This window comes from Ostrea edulis, chromosome 2 (genome assembly GCF_947568905.1).
Source record: "Ostrea edulis chromosome 2, xbOstEdul1.1, whole genome shotgun sequence".
NCBI lineage: Eukaryota > Metazoa > Mollusca > Bivalvia > Ostreida > Ostreidae > Ostrea > Ostrea edulis.
In genome coordinates this window covers 67,306,531-67,319,039 of record NC_079165.1, presented here as the reverse complement: position 1 = coordinate 67,319,039, position 12,509 = coordinate 67,306,531, and the positions used below count along the sequence as shown (strand labels likewise).

Below are 12,509 nucleotides of genomic sequence, written 5' to 3'. Positions count from 1 at the left end.
TAAATTTAGTTTAATGTTATCAATATAAAAATATGTCGATATATAAAATATTATATTTTGCCTGTCCATATTATTTTGTGTGATATTTTGTTATTGCGGACGACAATAGCAACAGTTTCCGGCATTGTGAAAGCCATGCATGTCAGATTTGTGCTAGAATCGCATATCGTAGGTTGGATGTCTCTTCGTAGACATGCATTTATTTTAAATGACATCATCGATTTTTTTAACTTCACTTTTAATATCTATATATTTTTATCTATAGCACCTATAGTTTAAGCGAGCCCAGCTACATACATATTTTGTAATGTTCATGCTTTGATCAGCAATTTTTAACAATATCTATTTATCAAATACTCAGTGCATGAATGGGATTAGGCAGCAGAAACAGCCTAGTTTAGCTCTCCCCCAGGGTTATATAATATATTAGATCACAAACAGCTTAAGTTCTGTATTGGGTTTAGATCACTTTAAAATACCCAGCATGCACATCCCATGGGGATCCGATTTAGAATAGGTCCTCATTATTCCTTGCTTGTCGTAAGAGGTGACTAAATGGGGTGGTCAAATGAGACAACAAAACCGAGGCCCCCTGTCACAGCAGGTGTGGCACAATAAAGATCCCTCCCTGCTGAAAATGCCGTAAGTGCCAAGCATAGGCCCAAATTTTGCAGCTTTTCACCGGCAGTGGTGACGTCTCCATATGAGTGAAAAATTCTTGAGAGGGACATAAAACAATATACACATCCCCCACACCCTCAGCATGCACAATAACAATTATAATTACAAACATGTATATATGAATGTGGTTGGAAAATTTATATATATATATATATTTATCATATTTCTGCTGCCTTCACTGTGACTTGCTTAACCTTTGACAACTTGTCAGAGCTCCAGATAATTTTTTTTACCACAAAGAGAATTTACCCCCTGATTTTCAAATCAATGAGTATTAATTCAAAAGTGTATTTTGTTAATTTACTGATTATCTTTGCTCTTTTGCACAGAAGATGTCACCAGATAAACGATACTTCTTCCGTTAAACTTTAACTTAAAGCTTATACTAAAAGGCTGCTCCAGCTATTTACGGGGAAAATCCTTTGTAGTTCTTTTTATTAAAACTAATTTGATATTTATCATTGCTGCATTAAATTTGAATATGTCAGACACTCGGTCACATGATTATCGCAATTCACCTTGAATTAGAACGCTTTACCCGATATAGTATTGCGTTGTGTGACGACACAATTGAATGAGACGATTGAACAGTTTGAATGACATGTTTGATGTAATACAACAAGAGTTGACGATTACAGCCAGCCCACTTTCTCGAGCGGATTCAGGTGATCAGATAAGATGGACGGACTAGAAAATTACTAGCTGGAGAACTGTAGCTCTCTGAAAAAATATTGTGATACAGATCCACCTCTTATAAAAACTTTCGATTTACGGGGCACAAAAAGCTGCACACGGTTGAGGCTGCTGTCTCATAAATTCAATATAAAAAAAATCTTAACATATTTTCCTACTTTACTGTCTCCAAACATACCTTCAAATATTCATTAAAGCCACACACGACCCAAAAACTCGCAACTTCAAATGATTTTGTTTGTTCATGTAGCCATGTTAGGTAGCCGGTCAATTCGAACTCTGTTGCTACATGTGTATTAGTATCTATTCATAAAATTGGTTGTAAGTTATGTATTCGCTCTTCATTTATTATCAACAAGAATAATTAATAGAAATTAAATTTTTGTAAAGGTAAAATAAGCTCTTGATTAACAAAAATGCTACATAAGCCCATTATGGTCCTTAAATTACCACTCGTGTGGCAGAGATGGAGACCGGCCCAGACTGATGAAAGCCGGGAGTTTAGCTATTTGAATAATTATCATTTAATGGAACTGGGATGATATATTATTTAAAATATTTTTGGGGAATAGTTCATATCTAGACGTCATTGTGCAAGTATGGAAATGAACCGGGCCGGGATTCGAATTGACTGGCTACCTAACATGGCTACGTCAACGAACGAAATCATCAAAAGCTGCGAGTTTTTGGGTCGTATGGGGCTTTAATAAATATTTGAAGGTATGTTTGGACACAAGGTATAGTAGGAAAATATGTTAGGATTTGTTTAATATTAAATTTATGAGACAACAACACAAGAATACAACTTTTCCTTTGAAGTTTGTTTCCATCTGGCCGTCATGTTTTCAAATGCCGACTACTCCCGTATAAGGGAATTTGGGCGGACTTATACATATGGACCAATGAGAGTTTCTGTTGCATTTCGCAATTGTATTACAAACAGATTCAATTGTATCGTCACACAACACAATACTATATCGGCCAAAGCGTTCTAATTCAAAGGTGAATTGCGATAAGATCCAATTCTGTATATCATTCGTCCATGATTGATAATACAAGTTTTTTTTCTGTGCTTTCGACCGCACACTAACTCTTTAAGAAAGAAAGTATAACAAGTAGGCCTATATAATAGTGTTTTGAGTTAACTCCTCCAATTTTTCAAAATTGTGATTGTCATCAAAACGTATTTCATAGCGCTAAATATCATGTATGATCAAGCCCTGGGCTAACCTCAATTCATATGAATAGATAATTCATATTTATATCATATACTACATGTATCACAAATACGCGGCCTAATACGCATTACTTTGGGAGTGTAAAGCATATTTACATTCGCTAATGCGTAATTGTATGCATGATTTTCAACTTAAATGCATATTTGGTAAAATGTAATGAGTATTTACGCTGATACGCACCTTATCCGGAGCTCTGCTTGTTCTGAACTGAATGCTCTCGACTGCCTCAACTTTCCTTATCTTTATGATGTAATTGTTGTTTATTATTAATTACTTGTTACTTTATAAGTATGTTATATGTTGGTCTAAAAGCTCCCTGGAGCTTATGTTATAAAATAAAACTTATCTAATCTTTCCAAGTCACTAATTGTGTGACAAAAATATCCAAGTCTTGTCGCAAACCTTTGAAGTTTGTAAAACTGTGTGAACAGCACTGCCAATATGATTTCAAAAACAGTGAAACTTCTTCAAACTGGCCCCTCAGAAAACTGGTCCTCCTTGAATAAAGGCCAAATTTTAAAATCCTGGCAGAAATCTTAACATTTCCTTACAAAGAAATCCTCACAAAACTGGCCATTCCTGAAAACCGGACATCGGTAACTTTTTATAGCACATTTGTTAACAAACGTGTAATTTTCCCTCATAATACTGGCCACTTTTTTAAGACCAGACAATAGGAAATAAATACCCTTTTTTCATATTTTGTGGTTTAGATAGGGCTGAAATGATACGCCCCATCACGATATATGTATTGCACGATTCAATATTTTCAATACGATGCATTTTACAGAAGAAACCAGTGCACCTTATGTTTAACAAAGTTTAAAGCTGATGAAAGGAAGGGTAAGACAACAACATGTCAGGTCTACATTTTGATGTACGTCATAATACGACTGTGATAGTGGTGGATCTAAATTAGGAGTTTGTTTTATGCAACAAAAAAGTTTTAAGAATCTTTGTTGACTTTTTGCATTAAAAAATAAAAACTGTTCAAATTTATATACCAGTTTCGATGCCTTGGCATGTACGTTAATGCAAACCACGATGACGCCCCCCCCCCCCCCCCCCCCCCCCCCCCCCCCCCCCCCCCCATAACCAACCATGCCAATTAATTCATTAATTAATTCTAGGCTTGTGAATAAATCTCAATGTATCCTTACAACAACAAAGAGAGGGTGTTCATATATAGTTCATCATTGTATCAAAACTAGGATTGTGTGCAATATTATACATATTGTTCTAATTTCCTCTTCTGGAACATGCCCATGCTACATTTACAAGGGGATTATTATATGAATTTTATTATTTTGAATACCAGTAGATAGAGATGTGCATAAAGGGGAGGGGGGGGGGGGGTAAAAGAGAAATATTCTTAATCTGCACATGTATGAATAGTCTCAAAAAAGGCCCCAAATTATAATCACATGAAATTGAAAACACTTGAATCTCTTGTATCACATTTGGCATTGAGTAGTGGAAGTGCTATATTGTTTGACCCCTGCAGCCCAGGGGTTATATCATGAGGGGTTCTATTCATAAACACCTGTAAACAAACATCACTTTTACTTACTTCAATCAAACGTATTACATATAGAGCAATTCAACATTTGGTGTAATTGTACAGGATTTATTAGACAAATACTTGTTATCTATAACCATTGCAATTTTATTTTTTTTCAGATATTATCTTTTTGACCATTATGTAAAATGAGTCACAAAAAACATGAGAAACAAGAATTGCCAAATGGTTGGGTCGTTAAGCAGTCTAGGACATATCAGGACAGGGTATACTATTTCAATACCTTGACAGGAGTGTCAACATGGGATATGCCTGCATTCCTTAAACCATATCTAGTAAGTTGATTGCTTGAGATTAACATTATCATTTACAAGTATAAAAAAAAAAGACCCATTTTAATGTGGAAGGGAACTTAGAAATACTCGTGTCCATCTGTTCCACTTGACTTTGTGTGGATGCAAGTTCTCTGAAACAGATTTTGTTAAAATTTTGTGGAATTGTTAGTCACCATATTTTTATGCCCCCCTTTGAAAAAGAGGGGGCATATTGTTTCGCAACTGTCGGTCGGTCTGTAGACCATGTGTTGTCTGCTCAATATCTTTCGACCCCTTTGCTTGATATCAACCAAACTTGATACAGGGGTTGCCCCTGGAGAGTAGATCATCCTTATTGATTTTCAGGTCACATGGTCAAAGGTCAAGGTCAAACTGCTGGTCTTTACCCCATTTGGTAGACCATGTGTTGTCCACTCAATAACTTTTGACCCCTATGCATGATAACTACCAAACTTGGTACAAGGGTTGCCCTTGGAAATTAGATGATCCTTATTGACCTTCAGGTGACATGGTCAAAGATCAAGGTCAAACCTCTGGTCTTAAGCCCATGTGTTGTCCGCTCAATATCTTTTGACCCCTTTGCTTGATAATAGCGAAAATTGATACAGAGGCTTTCCTTAGAGAGTAGATGATCCCTATGGATTTTCAGGTCACGTGGTCAAAGGTCAAGGTCAAACTGGTGGTCTTAACCCCATGTGGTAGACCATGAGTTGTCCGCTCAATATCTTGAGAACCATTCACTTGATTGTAATGATATTTCATATGTGGGTTGGTTATAAAAAGAAAAGGACCCCTATTGTTTTTCAGGTCAAAAGGTTAAAGGTCAAGGGTCAATCTACTCTGGACATAGGAATATACTGTCCGCTCAATATTTTGAGAACCCTTTGCTTGACAGACATCAGACTTGGTACACTGGTACATCATCAGGATAAGATGACACCTATTGATTTTGAGGTCACATGGTGAAAGGTCAAGGGTCAAACTGGACATAGGAATATACTGTCCGGTCAATATCTTGAGAACCCTTTGCTTGACAGACTTCAAACTTGGTACACTGGTACATCTTCAGGAAAAGATGACCCCTATTGAATTTGAGGTCACATGGTCAAAGGTCAAGGGTCAAACTGGACATAGGAATATACTGTCTCTTCAATATCTTAAGAACCCTTTGCTTGACAGACATCAAACTTGGTACACTGGTACATCTTCAGGAGTTGATGACCCCTATTGATTTTTAGGTCACATGGTCAATCCACTCTTGACATAGGAAGATATTGTCTGCTCAATATTTTAAATTGATGATACTACTCTCAATTAAATGATGTGTGTGTGTATAACCCTTTTCAATTTTACACCATGGGGGGCATATGTGTTTTACAAACGTCTCTTGTTTTGATCATATTTTGCCACCAGTATTATCCGACAAATTTTACAGGAGTTATGGGACTTTTGTGTATAGTAAGTATGTAAGTAATTTTTATTTAAAGTCAAAACTATATACAGGTAAACAATAAACATGAGCTAAGAGCTCTTTAACCGACTATATAGCATTAAAAAAACACAAAGCACTAATGATATATAATTGCATGCATAGACATAAAAACAGAAATTTGAAATAAAACAGGACGCATACATGTATACAGACATCACAAGTCATGCATATATATATGCAGGGACTAGCTATATTAAGATGCGCATGCAGCACTGAAAACAGTTTGCAACACAAACATAAAAATATGGATATATACATAGACTAAACAAATATGCATACCTAAGAGACAACTTTCAACTTTCAACTTTTTTTGCGACAGCGGGGGACAAATGGCTACGTGTAGCAATCTTGTTCATTTGGCTATTTATTTAAGCAATATCTATTGAAAATCAATGAGATTTGGAGATGGAAAAATATACATGCAGATGCAGTTTTGAAATTTTTTTTAAAGAAATGTCAGACTGTAAAATACATTGTTTACATCTAATGTATTGGACATTTCTACTAGCTCAGCTTTATTCGTACATACATGTATGGACATCAATTTGATATTACATTTCAAAATTATGAATAATGATTGCTATTGAATTGTATTTTGGCCTACAAATCAATGTATTAATTGCATGGTCTTAAATTGTAAAAGAATGGAGATAAATTGTTAGGGATGATAAAAATAAATATATTAAATCTGACAATAAAGTGAACAGCTATAAAATGATATATTTTAATGATGTTTAATGTTTTTGCTTCTTGGTGTAATAATTGACATCCTGCACATGGCTAGAATTGTTACTTGTATTATTATACAATGTACTTTCATGTAAGATACTTGAATCTGATTGGCTGAGAAACAGTTGAAAAAACTTAATGTTTCCCTGTGGGAGTAAAAGCCACACCTTCCAAGGTGATAAATATCTAGCAACAGGAAACATTACTTGAAAGCAGGTGATATTACAAAAAATTATCACGTGTCAAATTGATGTGCATATGATATGGTTTGCCGTAGCTTGTAGAAAAATGTCGTATGTATTGAGCACTTGGAATAGACTTGTGGTCTACAGTGTATTACAGTGACATTTTGAATGAAATTATTTATTAAAAGAAACAAATGATAATCAGCAGCTTGGCAGGTCTATTACAGTGAAACTTCTCCAAACCGGCCCCTCAGAAAACCGGTTCTCCCTGAATATCGGCCGATTTTCAAAGTCCCGGCAGAAATCTTAACATTTCCTTACAAAGAAAGTCTTACAAAACCGGCCACCCCTGAAAACCGGACATCGGCCACTTTTTAAAGTACATTTCTTAACAAACATGTGTAATTTACCCTTCTCATATGGGTCCACTTTTTGAAGAGAAGAAAATTTTGGCCAGAGGGTGATCAACATTGTCCAGGTGTGCAAATTGACTGACCAACTGGCCAGATGGGAAATTATCAACAGAAGGTGTGAAAAACACCAGTGGCCTCTTTAATTTCTATTGTTTACCTGTGCTGTCAAGGGTGTTAATTGACACTTAGCTATCCAAGTGACCTTTCCAAATTCTGTACAAAATGTAAAAAACCAGTTAGGAACATATTGGATGAATACAGTATCAAATGCCATATTGTTGCACCATTCTATCATATGGATATAAGCAGTAGTTAATAAAGAAAAGAAACCCATGACTGTTAATGATAATTATTAAAAGATAACTTAATTTTCTTGGTTTCCATAGACTTAAAATTCCTAGGAAATATTCAATAACAATTTCATATAATTACTGTACTTTTCTAAAATGTCAAAACAAATGTGTTAATGATATAAGTGATGCATATAAACAGAGTTTTTATGAGTAAGAGGAATTCCAATATGCCTCCGTGTTTTCTTTATGTATTGGAATCCTGTTATAGATTTTCAGTTTAAAATTAGATGATTTCAATGAGAATATTTCTTATTTATTACACATGTATAATTACCTGTAGGTGCAAGCGGACTAATTTAATTACCTGTAGGTGCAAGTGGACTAATTTGATCTCGCCGATAATTGATCATAGATCAACAAAAGAAAGGGAACAGTACCTACATTGTGAATATTGAGATAAAATGTCTCTAAATGCTAGTAAATTCTCGGTTAACCAGCCACCTCTCCAAACCGGCCGTTTTTTGCGGTCCAAGAGCTGGCTGGTTTAGAGAAGTTTCACTGTACATGGTTCATGAATTTTGTGCTTTGTTACATGTTTATGACATTCAGTATAATAAAACAAATAGTGCATGGTGTTGAAGGTAACATTGAAAATGTTCACCCCTCAAAAATCATAGTCAACCTTAGCTGCAGATCTGTATTAATATTTTCCCAGAGAGCTACAGGTCTACAGCTAGTACAACCTCAGCTGTGGCAGCCACAGTTGAAGGTTTCTGAGGGTGAAAATTTTCAATGTTACCCTGAACTACATACACTATTTTTATATACTAAAGTAATCATCTTTTCATTCAAGTGCAGTGGTATTTGCATTTTATCAGTATTTATTATTGTCAGACAATTGTTATGATAAAAGGAAAAAAATAAAGATTTATAGTGACATAAAAAGGTACACACATGATAATAATAATAACTAGTAATCCTAATTGTTCGCGAACAATTAGAGGTCTTTCCACCTACGATGATTTAAAAAGAGATATTTAAGAATATTTAAGATGATGTTAGAAACTCAAAACGACCTTGAAAATAAAAATAATAGTTTTCATGATTACTTTGACCTTGACCTCATTTTGAAGGTCAAAGGTCAAGGGTTTTTATGCAAATGATCCCATGTCTCTATCTATATTAATATAAAAGCTATAAGCTTAAAAAAGGTTATTCAAGACATTCAGGGGCAACAACTTTGTTTAGCGGTTTTCGGTTCCTTTCGGTTAGCTTCTCAATGCTAAAAATACTATGAAAGACAATAATTTTGATGATGACCTTGACCTTTGATCTTGACCTCATTTTGAAGGTCAAAGGTCATCGGTCTCAATGCAAGTGGTCCCATGTCTCTATCTATATTAAAAAATATCTCTATCTATATATAAAAGTTATAGGCTTAGATAATGATATTGGAAACTTTCAGGGGCAATAACTATATGCTTAAGGGGTTTCGTATCCCTTTGATTATTTTTCTTTGCAAGAGGGTTTTACTGTGAATTCATTAGCGAAGGTTTCATGTCTCTACGGCTTTCCGTTAAAGACCCATCTCATGACCATATGGTCAGTGAAAATGTAGGCGGAGCCTAATCTAAATAGATGTTATTTACCTGGAGTGGCCAGGATCTACCAAGGTGTTAATTTCTATATCCCATGGCACTCAAAGAAATACACAGAGACAGAAATGGTAGAAATCTACCTGTCCATGCTTTTTTTATATAGTTTTGATATACACATGACCTGTCTCAGGTACCTCGCAGAGTTTCTGTGGTCATAGTGTTTGAATAATGGTTGTATTCCTAAGGGTAGCTGAAACACATTCTACACCCACTCCCCTTTCTCAGTCATTGACTCGATGAATAATTCCTGTTACAAATATAGAGGTATCATAAATTGATGACATAACTTATTTCAATAGGTTACAAGTTTTAGAAATTATTGTGCAAATTATTGTTTGATTTCTGATTGTGTAATTTATAATACATGTACAGGTATGTAGAGGGGGAAAATTACAATCATTGAAATTGCATTGTTGAGGGGCCTTTTTAAAAACAATTGAATTACAAGAAAATAGCAGTTGTGGACAGGTCATTGCTATCAAAACTCAGGTATACTGGACTTCCTCAAGATCTAAAGAATGCCTGTAGATACTGGCTGTTATCGTTATCAAAACACCTCTCTGTGGTTGCCCCAGACCACAGTGTCTGCAGATGTCACTCCACCTGAGATCAATTGTTAAATATTTGGTTGACAGACAGCCTACAATTTGGGGGTGTCAACTTAAAATTGGGTCTTTAAGTAGGAGTAGCGATAACAAGGTTTTCAACGCGAGTCTCCGAAATTCACAGAAAGGTCAAAGTTCAAAGTTATAATGCATACTATCAAAACCAATCAAGAAGTCAATACTTACCCATATAAAATTTCAACGCTATCTTAAGCAGGAAAGAGAGTATAAAAAGTGCTATTTTTTCCTCTTTTCTGATGACTGACCTTGACCTCATTTTCAAGGTCAAAGGTCAAGTATCCTATTCCAGTTGGTCCCATGTCTCTACGACAAACCGTTCTGAAGTTCGACATGTTTTACGAATAAATCGCAAAACGTAAAGAGGCATTAACTCCCTATAGGGGACACCGAATCCCTTCATTTGAAATTCTTCGCTTCTACTAATTACCCTCTATGCTTTAGAAAAGGTTTCATCTTCCTATCATTTACGGTTAAAAAGTAGAAGCGATAACAATGATTTCTGCGAAAGGTCCAATAACTCCGTAAGGGGTCAAAGTTCAATTACGTTGGGTGAACTGTATTCGTTTCTCAAGAAGTACTATATGATGGACTATAAAGTTTTTCGATAAGTCTTAAGACGAACATTTTTTTTGACGGCAGGAAAATAATAAACAGAACAATAACAATAGGTCTTTCCACAGAAAGGTGGAAAGCCCTAATAATAATAATTATTATCACACATGATAAAAAATTATAAGATAATTGCTTCCATGTCATTCAAAACAGACATGGAACTCACAACAAATGGGGAATTTCTGTCACATTTACCTGAAATTCTTAAGAGACTGACTTATAAAACTGTACTTTAAAACACGTACTGTTAAACTTTAAGCTATAACTAAACTTCGTTATATCCAATGGAATTTTCATTATTTTCCTTCCATAGGTAAATAAATATTACATCACAATAAGCTTGAATTTGTTATAAGTGTCTTCTTTATAAGCATGTTTTACTGTAATTACTTTATAAATATTTCAGAAATCATCTGTAAACAAGTCCTCCAGTAAACATGTTGTGAGTAGTCGATCACATCCAGGAACAATACCAGCCCCTGTAGAAGCTCGGGTAAATATTCAGGAGGCCCAGTTTTCGCCAACTCAGGACAGTGATGATGACAATAGCTTGGAACTCGATGTGTCACATGATAGAGCAGATTTTCGTGAAAGCAATCCTGCTCATTTGATGGTCAGTGGATCAGGAAGTTTGCATTTAGATGACAACAAACAAATTCATTCACTGGACAGTGTGAAACATCAGGTTAAAACTGATCCAGTGACTGATCTATGTCTAGTTAACTCACAAATTCCAGCTTTGGAAAAATCTTTAAAATCTTCCAATGAAATTCTTTCAAAATCTTATCAACCAGCCTCGGGTAAAAAAGTTCAGACTGATGGATCACCTGTTGCCACAAGTGTACATACACAAAACCATAAAGCATCAGCTTCAAACAGTACTGCAGTCGCTGAAAATTCTAGTAAATCAGAGAAAACCCCCAGAAAACTGATTAGACTTTCAACAGGAAAGGCATCATATGAAAAAGTGTCAAATCTGAAGAGAAGTGCTGAGTCATTATCACAAAATGAACAGAAAAAGAAACATTTGAAAACAGACAGATCGGGGGAAGCAGATTTCTCTGACACCAGAAAAGTTGTGAAAAGGTCTCCATCATCAACTTTGGACACTTGTAACCTCTCCCCTAGAGAATCATCTCCAGACTATTTACTTCTAAATGACCCCAAAAAGCGCGAGGACATTCAGTCATGGATCAATCGGCTGGAATCGGATGACCCACCATCAGATTCAATCGGTGATTTCTTGGATCAGAATCTGGAACGAGTCATACCAAATTCTGGAGTCCTTGGTTTAAAGTCTGATAATCGTAAAGTGATAGTTCGGTCCAGTGAAAGTGGATGCTTATCATTGGGTGAAACAAGCAATCTCAACAACATCACCATGACAATAAAAAACGATGGTCCTGTAAAAAAAGCTGTGGTCAATCCATGGAAAGGTTGGTATAGCTAACTGAGAAGTCAGTAACTGTTCAAAGGTATTCAGCATAGCACTTCAAATTACATGTCTTGTGATATCAATGTAGAGCACCATTTAAAACTATGACCTGTTATTTTTCTTCCAAAGCTTAAAAAAAAGTTATCAATATTCCCTAAATTACATTACATTTAAAAGAAATGGTGGAAATATCATTAATAAAATGAATGTCCTGTTCTAACACTATATAGTGTACATCTCATTATGCTTTTTGTCCCTCACCGCAACACGGAAGGGGACATAGAAATGCTGGTCTATGCGTCCGTCCGTCCCACTTCACTTTGTGGACGCAACTCCTCCGAAACCTCTCAGCTGATTTTGTTCAAATTTTGTAGGGTTGTTAGTCACCATATGTAGTTGATCATAATGCGCCTCCATTTTGATTGATGAACAAATTTTACAGGAGTTATGGGACTTTGTTGAATACTATAAGAACACTTTGTGGATGCAACTCCTCTGAAATCGCTCAATGGATTTTGTTCAAATGTTGTAGGATTATTAGTCACCATATGTAGTTGTTCATATTGTGCCATAATTTTTAATTTGACAAATTTTACAGGA

General features: G+C 35.4%; 1 protein-coding gene across 2 annotated transcripts in view; it reads left to right on the top strand.

Moving 5' to 3' along the window:
• Window positions 1–91: 91 nt before the first annotated feature.
• The window catches only part of LOC125678328 (transcriptional protein SWT1-like), a 39,137-nt gene continuing 26,719 nt past the window's right edge, over window positions 92–12,509 (top strand). The window contains exons 1-3 of one of the 2 annotated variants that reach the window (XM_048916711.2): window positions 92–642; window positions 4,293–4,466; window positions 10,881–11,910. In XM_048916711.2, coding sequence (XP_048772668.2) covers window positions 4,320–4,466; window positions 10,881–11,910 — 1,177 coding nt within the window. In that variant the 5' untranslated portion in view covers window positions 92–642; window positions 4,293–4,319. The remainder of the gene's footprint in view (window positions 643–4,292; window positions 4,467–10,880; window positions 11,911–12,509) is intronic. The other variant, XM_048916712.2, reaches the window with a different exon arrangement.